Below are 9,718 nucleotides of genomic sequence, written 5' to 3'. Positions count from 1 at the left end.
CCAAAAGAGGTGGATACGCAGCCTTCAGGTGCAACAAGAGACTGATGAAGCACGGCCAGAGCCAGTAGTCTAGTGAAACCCCGACAGCTGCAAACACACAGGTAATCATGAAACATAATTCAGAAAATATTGATGTTGCACTTCTTCCTCACTCTGATTTCTATGCGGGTAGAATACAACACTTTATTCATAAATGGTCAGAAATTACATCAGACAGCGCTGTGTTAGATACAGTTACTGGTTGCCATATTGATTTTATCGATGACCAACGTACCCCAGAAATTCCTCATTCAAGGAAAACTAGATTATCTAGAGGGGAAGAAGTTCATGTCGACAAGGAAATTACAAGATTGATAGAAAGCGGAGTTTTAGTGGAAACTGAGCATTGTGAGGGGGAATGTGTTTCATCAATATTCACTAGAATTAAGAAAGATGGCACTTATAGGATGATTTTGAATTTAAAAGAATTCAACAAAAACATCCCATATGAGCACTTCAAAATGGACACTTTAGGGTCTGAAGTCCGATTAATGACCCCAGGCTGTTACATGGCTAGTATTGACCTTAAAGACGCCTACTATTCTGTGCCCATTGTCCAAAAACACAGAAAATATCTTCGCTTTCAATGGAAACATAGACTGTATGAGTACACATGTTTACCAAATGGGCTTGCTTGTGCCTCTAAAAAGTTTACTAAATTACTCAAACCAGTCTTTGCTACTCTAAGACAATAAGGTTGTTTAGTTGTGCCATATCTTGATGACTCTTACCTCCAGGGTGACACGCCTGTCGAATGTTCACAGAATGTAAAGGAAACTGCTCTCATGTTGCAAGATCTAGGCTTTATCATTCATGGCGATAAATCCCAATTTAGCCCCTCTCAAGAAATTGAATTTCTGGGATTCCTTCTAAATTCTGTTAACATGACAATAACCTTACCAGCAGAAAAAGCAATTAAAGTTGCTAATGCATGTCAATCTTTATCATGCAAAACTAAAGAAACAATCCTTGAAGTGGCTCATATTCTTGGACTGTTAGTGAGCAGTTTCCCTGGGGTACAATTTGGTCCGCTGCATTATCGGAAGTTAGAAAATGCAAAGATAGATGCACTGAGAAAGTCAAAAGGGAATTATTCCAACATTATGCTCATTACCACAATGATGATATCGGATTTGGAATGGTGGGTACATAATGTCAAAACAGCAAACAAACCAATCATCATACCTGACCCAGTTTGTGATTTGTACTCGGATGCATCAATGGAAGGATGGGGTAGTCACCTTGGTTGTAAGAGAGGTAACGGTAGATGGTCTGTGGATGAACAGAGGTGTCATATAAATGAATTGGAAATTTTGGCCTCTTTCTATGCTTTGCAGGCCCTATGTAGTGACAAACTCAATTGTCACATCCACCTCTTTATAGACAATTCTACGGCAATCGCCTACATCAATGCAATGGGCGGAAGTAAATCTAGATCAGGTGACAGGACTGTCAGAAAACTTTGGCAATGGTGTGTTGATAGGCACATATGGGTCACTGCAAGCCATATACCTGGGTCAAAACACATCATAGCAGATTCAGAATCGAGGATTTTCGATGACAAAACGGAATGGATGCTCAACAAACAGGTCTTTGAAACGTTAACTCAGCTCTGGAATAAACCTGAAATAGACTTGTTTGCGTCAAGGCTGAATAAACAGTTAGATGTATATGCATCTTGGAAGCCTGATCCATCAGCTAAGTATGTCGATGCGTTCAGTGTTTCATGGCATAACTTATACTCATACATTTTTCCACCTTTCAGTGTGATCAGCCAGTGTTTGCAGAAACTTCAGAAGGAGGGGGGGAGGCGATAATGGTAATCCCGAACTGGCCCACTCAGACATGGTACAGCGTAGCGATGAGCATGGTTGTGGATTATCCCCAAGTGCTACCATGGCGGATGAATCTCATCAGCCTTCCTCACAATGGAGCTCTACATCCACTGAGGAAAAAGCTCCAACTTATAACCTGTCGCTTGTCAGGATCAGGAAAGCGCTGGAGAAGCGTGGCGTTCCGAGAGAGATTGGCGACGTCATCCTCAAATCATGGAGGGAATCTACACAAAGACAGTACACAGTCCATGTGCACAGATGGGAGATTTTCTGTAATAAAAGGGGTGCTGATCCCCTTCAGGTGTCTGTAGAGAGACTGTTAGGTTTTCTTAGCGAGCTGTATAAACAAGGACTAAGCTATAGCTCATTGAATACAGCGAGATCTATTAGTTGTGATGTTAATGTTGGTTCTGATGCTTTGATCTGCAGATTTTTGCGCAGAGTTTTTAACGAGAGACCAACTAGGTCTAGATACAGCTCAGTTTGGGATGTGTGTCTTGTTTTTAAGTATTTACAGTCCAGGGGAGACAACTCAACTCTAACATTGAAAGAACCTACTCTAAAACTTACTCCACTGTTGGCTCTGGCTACAGCCAACCGACTCCCGTCACTTCAGACATTGCAGATTAGCAATATGAAAGTTTCAGATTCCAAGATTGTTTTTGTGCTTGATCTGCTTAAACAGAGAAATCCATTACGAAAATCTCACTTTGTTGAGCTCGAAAAAATTGAAACTGATCATGTGTTATGTGTTTATCAAGCTCTGTCCTTGTACTTGGTTTAGAGTTTAGAGGAAGTGAAACCCAGCTGCTCATTAGTTTCCAGAGACCCCATAAGAAAGTAACAAGATCCACAATAGCAAGATGGATTAGGACTGTTCTTGAAGAAGCGGGTATTGACATTTCTGTGTTTGCAGCTCATAGTACGAGAGCTGCAGCCACATCGGCAGCTAAGAAAGCAAATGTGCCAATGAATGACATCTTAAAAACTGCAGGCTGGGCTTCAGCTGAAACTTTTGTTAGACACTACAATGTACCAATAGAAACACTGCCGAACGACACAAGTCGTATGTACAAGACAATTGTGTCAACATCTGCGGGTGAATAGAATTACTACTGTTGGGAGTTATGTGCAAACAACCTGCTGGTTGTGATTAGCAGTTTTTAGTTTGTGCCATGTTGGCTTGAATACCAGTTTCAACTTTCGTTGGGTTGTCATGCTTATGCATACATGTTTCCAAATTTTGTGCAAATCTTGTTGAATTTGCTGAAACTCAAAAAATAAATATACTGAACTTTGACCTTGTATTTTATTTCTTGAGATAGGACTTGTGCCACCAAGTGGCTTTAAAATCTCATGGGAACCGGAGGCATTAGTGCCGTAGCAGAATTAAACAATTAAACGAGACTTACCTGTAAGTTGAAGTTTGATTGGGGTTCTGCTACGTCACTGGAATGCTGGAGGTTTACATGCCCTCCGCATCCCTCCCTCGTACCTGTAGTGGCACTTGGTGTCACAAGCATACTTTGAATCCTGCCGCTCGATCGCACTGCGCAATCTCATGTAAACCTTCAGCATTCCAGTGACGTAGCAGAACCCCAATCAAACTTCAACTTACAGGTAAGTCTCGTTTAATTGTTTAATTTTATTTAACATCGGATAAAAGTATATAGAAATGTATTCTGAGCATCTTAAATTGAAATTTATGAGTTGAACATCACTGATGCCTGTTGTATCCTTAAAGCTAAAAAAAAATGAATTAAGAAAGAACTTTGTAACTATCTTGTATGCATGTTTGTTGTTTTAGGTTCAGGATTTCCTTGGGATATCCCGAGAGCCTAATCTATCTCCTTTTATCTGTCACAATGTAGGATCTCACATCTAACTAAAGGGAAACTTTCTACCAGGGCAGAAATATGTGCGTTATATTGGTATGGACAAATGCCCCCCAAAAATAGATTACATCACACACACTGAACAAACATCCTTTTACTAGCTGTGAGAAGGAAATCATGAACATATAACAATGGAATCTGCTTCCATCCATCCATCCATGCATGCTTCCATCCATCCATCCATCCATCCTTTCTTCCATCCATCATCCATTCATCCATCCATCCACCCACCCACCCACCCACCTTCCCTTCCACCCACCCACCCTTCCATCCATCCATCCATCCATCCACTCACCACCCCACACACCAACCCTTCCTTCCTTCCTTCCATCCATCCACCCACCCATCCACTGACTACTGGAAAGTTGAAGTCATCACCCTTGTCACACTTCTTAACTCAATGCATTGTGTGCTATACATTGTTCTCAGGTAGACGTGGACATAAAAATATTGATAAATATTGTTGTTTTAAGTTTCTTTTTTAGGTTTATATGTTAGATAAAACACTTCCCCTCGGGTGTTTATGGTATTTAAAACCCTTATCCTTGTACGCCCCTTGTATTTTTTTCCATAGATGCTTGTTTTAAATATCATAAAAATGCTCGGACATGCTTTTTCCTACACAAGTAGGCATTGTATTAATTATACGTTCTGTCAAGGTGACCTCATTTGCATATTTATCGGATGGTGATACCAAGTTTATCGGGTTGGTTTATCCCGTTGATGATACTCTCCGTTCTATAACAAACCATGCTGTTACCTCCCCCTTTATTTGGCCACACCCATCCCAAGTAAAACCATTCTCACTCACTAACCAGGTGCTTTATATTTCTATCTCCCCCTAGAATCAATGGAACATTCCATGTTTCAGTGCATGCAACAAGGAGGGGCAGACCGCCCCTAGAAGTGGATTCTTCCACAACTTTCAGCCAAGGGAGATCGTAGTCCGGAAATGGGACAAGGTGACGGAAGGTAGGTGTAATTCATTATTTTGGCTTTATGGCTTAACCCTCTGGAGGCCAAGTTAAGTATTCAGACACACATTTTTGTAGGTCCTGAGAAGTGAACATTAGGCAAAACTTGCGGCCATGCAGCATTGGGTCTATCTCTAGCTACAGTAAACTACGTTTATAACGAACACGCTTACAATGAACTGAGAGATATAACTAACTATTTTTGGTCCACCTATGAACAATATTCCAGCTATCCCACAATATGCGGGGGCACGAGATGACTAGCAATTTCATTAAAATAAGATCTATGATCTCCCTGCCGCTAAATAAAGATCTGAGGACATCCCATTAAGCTTCACGTCAGGACGACCTTTAGCGTACGTTGACCGACCACTGAAATTACATCAGCCAAGTGGACAGAAGCCAATAAGACAGCAGCTTTCTTGAGCTTTACGGCACTCGTTTCAACCTGGCGACTTCCATTTCTGTCGTCGCTTGAAAAATATATTGACACGGTTCTCGATTAGTATTTTGAAACCTGAACAAACGAACATTCCATAATGTCTAATATATGGTTGAGAGTGTATGGCAGTGATCCATGTACTGTGCAACACGTCTTCTGTTCAAATGTTTATACCACGGAACCGAGAGATGGACGATAATTTTGACGGAATCAGTCGTACAAGCCATAATTGTCGTTCGGAATACCCTGTGTTAACGTTTTTGAGGCTGCATGATTAGAAAATACAATCCAACAGTCACTTTCATGATCTGAGTAAGGGATGCTTTGATTGGACTGATGAAAGGTTGTTCCGACATGACCCGTAATGGGATGTCCTCTTTGTTAAGCGATAGCGAGAACTAAGTTCTGACTTTAATGAGATCGAACGACTAGTTGCCTGAGGCGCAACAATTCACTGGACCTGTGAAGATCCGGGGTAGACTTGGTCTTCAGCCACCCATGCTTGCCATAAAAGGCGACTATGCTTGTTGTAGGAGGCGACTAATGGGATCAGGTTGTCAAGCTTGCTGACTTGGTTGATTTATGTCATCGTACCCCATTTGATTGTGGGTTCGAATCCCGATTCTGCCTGATTATGTTTCTAGGTTTGTTAGCACCATACCCGTGCTCGTGGGTTTCACCGAAGTGGTAAACGTCTGCGACCTGCATCACTTTGGGCTTTCCTCCCACATTAAGCTGACACGCCGTGATATAACTGGAATAATGTTAAAAGCGGCGTTAAACCCAACTCACTCACTCACTCACTCATTAGATTGACCCTCCATTTAAAGTTTACTGAACCTTCAGGTCCCTGCTGTTTACCTACGACTTGTTTCTCAATTAAATGCTACTTACCCACAACTTGTTTCAGACATGACCAGCGACGGAGTGACTGCAGCGGACATGGAGAGATTCTCGACCAACATGCAGGAACTTGACAGATTCCTTGGGCCCTACCCTTATGAAAAGTATGTGTCACAGACACGGTAGACTCTGCTGATCATTGTTCATAATAAAACTGGGGCGGTGGGGTAGCCTAGTGGTTAAAGCGTTCGCTCGTCACGCCAAAGACCTGGGTTCGATTCCCGACATGGGTACAATGTGTGAAGCCCATTTCTGGTGTCCCCCGCCGTGATATTGCTGGAATATTGCTAAAAGCGGCGTAAAACCATACTCACTCACTCTCATAATAAAACTGTGATCCAGAATTCCATGTAATAAAGACAGGTATTGTTATGTTTCACACAAACAGTTGTGCTCCAATCGCTGGATCATGTCAAACAGTATAAAATTTCTAATTATTCCCTGCACGAAGTGGAAGGGTGATTATAGGAATGGTGCTGTCCATCCGTCCATCTGTCCGTCCCATTTTGTTTCTGGAGCAGAAGCATGGGAGATATCTTAACCAAATTGGCACATAGATTGGTGTAGTGGTGAATCGGTGCCTTTTGATAGTTTGGGATTTTTGAAAAAAATAATTTTGGAGTTTCCATGGCCATGACTTTGACTTAGACTGAAAATGGCGGTAGTGCTCATTTCCGGCGCAGATCTTGAAAACCGGACAATATTTCTTGCCTTGCACCAACTGGACATGTCATGTTGGGGGATATGATGATTTAATGCTTGTCTGATCTGGTATCACTTTCCAGTAAATATGGAAATGAGGCCACCTAGCACGTTGCCAGTAAGATCCGGGTTAGAATAGGTCTTCAGCAACCCATGCTTGCCGTAAAAGGGGACTAACGGGATCGGGTGTTCAGGCTCGCTGACCTGGTCATTGATCCCAATTGCGTGGATCGATGTTCATGATGTAAATCACTGGATTGTCCGGTCCAGACTCTATTATTTACAGACCGCCGTCATATAGCTGGAATATTGCTGAGTGTGGCGTAATACAACGAACCAAACCAAACCAAAAAGTTGTCAGTTATTATGCAGATTATATTTATATTTGTGTTAAGTGGATGTCTACATGTCAGGTGAGCTAGAGTGGACTAGTTCTTCTGATAGTTTTTTTAAATGTGGGATCATTTTTAGGTTAAGCATTGAACAAAATATGTTGTGTAAGCCCTGCACTGGAGATTTGGTGTTCATAGACTCTGTATCTGTGTCAGCAAAGAAGTGACACAATCTTCTGGACCAGTACAAGCAACCACACAAACCCACCATGGGCGGATACAGAGGAGGGGTTGCTGGGGTGCGCACACCCACCCACCCTTTTATTTCAATTTTTGCTTTTCTGTATAAATTATAAATTTTCTGTATAAACAATAAATAGATCTTAATTGTGCATCCACGTCGCTATATAGCCTGCAACCTCGGGGTATCGCGGTACTTGTCATGTACGCTAAACGGAACAAAATGCACTCACTAACCTTTATGATTATTCGTGTTCTCTGTATCAGATATCATTTATTTTATCATAAAATGCATATTTTACTGATAAAAGTTAATTATTTACTTTAGTAGCTCCGAGTAAAAGCCGGGCCTCGCGCTCTGTTTGACAAGGGAGAGAACTCCATCGTATCGCGGTACAGAGAAAAGTTGTATATGGAGGTCCGAATTGGACAAAAAGAGGACATAATTCTACCAACCACTTGCTATGATCATGCCAGACATCAGTGATTTGTACGGACAAGTGCAAAGACAGCACAAGTAAAATTCTAAATGTGTTATCAGCAATAGGTATTCAATGCATTTTTACCGAAAAGTAAGAGAAAAATATTTGTATAAGTCAACAACAACATATCAGAAATGATATTTTAAGATGTCTAAAAAAAATTGGATGACAATAATTTGTCACAAAATGGAAAAATGTTAAAAGTCAACAATAAATATATAAAAAGCACTCCTAGTATGCCCAAAGTATGTATTTATCTATTGATTACTAGTGAAGAACGTATTTCTAAGTTTGGCATTATGGCCCTTATGATCTCCCAATAGATTCTGGGCACAGAGCGGGAAAAAATGTGCGGACTACGTAACTTCCTTTACCTCATTAGTCGCCATGAATATGCAGATGATCTAGTTCAGGTCGATAGAGAAAGTTTACTTGGGGAACTGCGGGTTATATCGTTGGCCATTGATAGATGGGGGTAAGGCAATATTACCACAGATGCCAGAAATATGTATCAACGGATTAATAACTCCTTATTTACAGCAGACGGAACATTCCGAGGAAATTGAAACTGTTTACGAATTGAGCACTTCCTGGTTACCGATTTGCATTAATAGACAGCCGCTAAGAGGCGTGTCCCATGTGAACTATTGGAAATCACAAATGCCGCGATACGATGAATGCCGCGGTACCATGGGGTCCGAGTATAAATGCAAAAATCGTGAACGCGACGTTAAACCCCATTTCACCTCACCTCAACTTAAAGCCTGTTATAACATGTTCAATGTTTTGGACGTGCATTATCTTGCTGCGATGTGACACTATGTCCCTCCATTCGCACAAAGGGTAGAACATGATCAGGGCCCACTTGCACAGAGCGGTCTTAGCGCTAAGATGATCGTAGCTCCCATGCTTTAACATAGGCTTACGGTAGTTGTAGCGCTAAGATCGATTTGTGCAAGTGGGACCTGGAACCAAATCCTCCTGGTAGCGTTTCAATTGCCACAAACAATGATGAGTTCTCCCATGAAGGTTGATGTTGATGATGATGGTGATGATGATGATGATGATGGTGATCTTGTGTTGTTGCAGCTACAAGAAGTGGGTATCGATGACAAGCCACATATCCAACACTGTGCTGGAGCACGTTCTGCCAGACAACGGCCTTGTACGTTCCGTCACCCAGTTCGAGTCCAAGGCAAGCACGTCTCAGTCCAGGAAGCGAGACCGAGAACAACAGTCGATGGAAACCGATTCCACCCCGAGTTCATCTAGCGATGCTGTATCGACGGAAGACAGCGAGACGAAGTTCCTCCCTCACATGACCGTCATCCCAGGAACCAGCATTCGGTACAGCAACATCACGAAACGCCGGTACCCGTCTGGCGCCACACCCGCCGAGGTCACGCGATACAGCATGGATTCTTCCTTCCTGCTGGAGACCATTCTCAGTGAGCAGTATTCTGACACATCCCTCGGAGTTCTCGGGGAAATCCAGTTTGCATTCATCTGTTTTCTGATTGGTCAGAACTATGATTCGTTCGAACAGTGGAAAAAACTGGTTCATGTTCTGTGTACGAGCGAAGAGGCTCTGTGTGTCCATACGGAACTCTTTCTTCAGCTGGTGACCGTTCTTCATTTTCAGATTCGGGACATACCGGAAGATTTCTTTGTTGATATTGTGTCACAGAATAACTTCCTGACCAGCACGCTGCAAGAGTTCTTCTCAAACTTGCAGTCAAATCCTGTTGATGGTAACCTTAAACGCAAGGGGCTGAAATTTTGTGATCATTTAACTGAAAAGTTTAAATGGGATTTTATGGCTGAACCTGAAGACTATGCACCTGTAGTTGTTGAAACTGAGTAATAAAAGAATG

General features: G+C 42.0%; 1 protein-coding gene across 1 annotated transcript; it reads left to right on the top strand.

Moving 5' to 3' along the window:
• Positions 1 to 1,935: 1,935 nt before the first annotated feature.
• LOC139472632 (protein AAR2 homolog) lies at positions 1,936 to 9,718 on the top strand. The gene is made up of 4 exons (XM_071255099.1): positions 1,936 to 2,111; positions 4,641 to 4,741; positions 6,096 to 6,192; positions 8,934 to 9,718. Exons 1-4 carry the CDS (start codon positions 1,936 to 1,938, stop codon positions 9,706 to 9,708), a joined length of 1,149 nt encoding a protein of 382 aa, XP_071111200.1. The 3' UTR covers positions 9,709 to 9,718.

Source organism: Haliotis cracherodii, unplaced genomic scaffold, assembly GCF_022045235.1.
Source record: "Haliotis cracherodii isolate W230 unplaced genomic scaffold, xgHalCrac1.p SCAF_25, whole genome shotgun sequence".
NCBI classification, from domain to species: domain Eukaryota; kingdom Metazoa; phylum Mollusca; class Gastropoda; order Lepetellida; family Haliotidae; genus Haliotis; species Haliotis cracherodii.
This window is presented reverse-complemented; position numbering and strand designations above follow the sequence as displayed.

Coding starts and splice junctions, on each gene's coding strand:
- LOC139472632 (XM_071255099.1), top strand. CDS start 1,936: ATGGCGGATGAATCTCATCAGCCTTCCTCACAATGGAGCTCTACATCC. Junction 2,112..4,640: donor AGGGAATCTACACAAAGACA/GTACACAGTCCA, acceptor TCCATGTTTCAG/TGCATGCAACAAGGAGGGGC. Junction 6,193..8,933: donor GGGCCCTACCCTTATGAAAA/GTATGTGTCACA, acceptor GTGTTGTTGCAG/CTACAAGAAGTGGGTATCGA.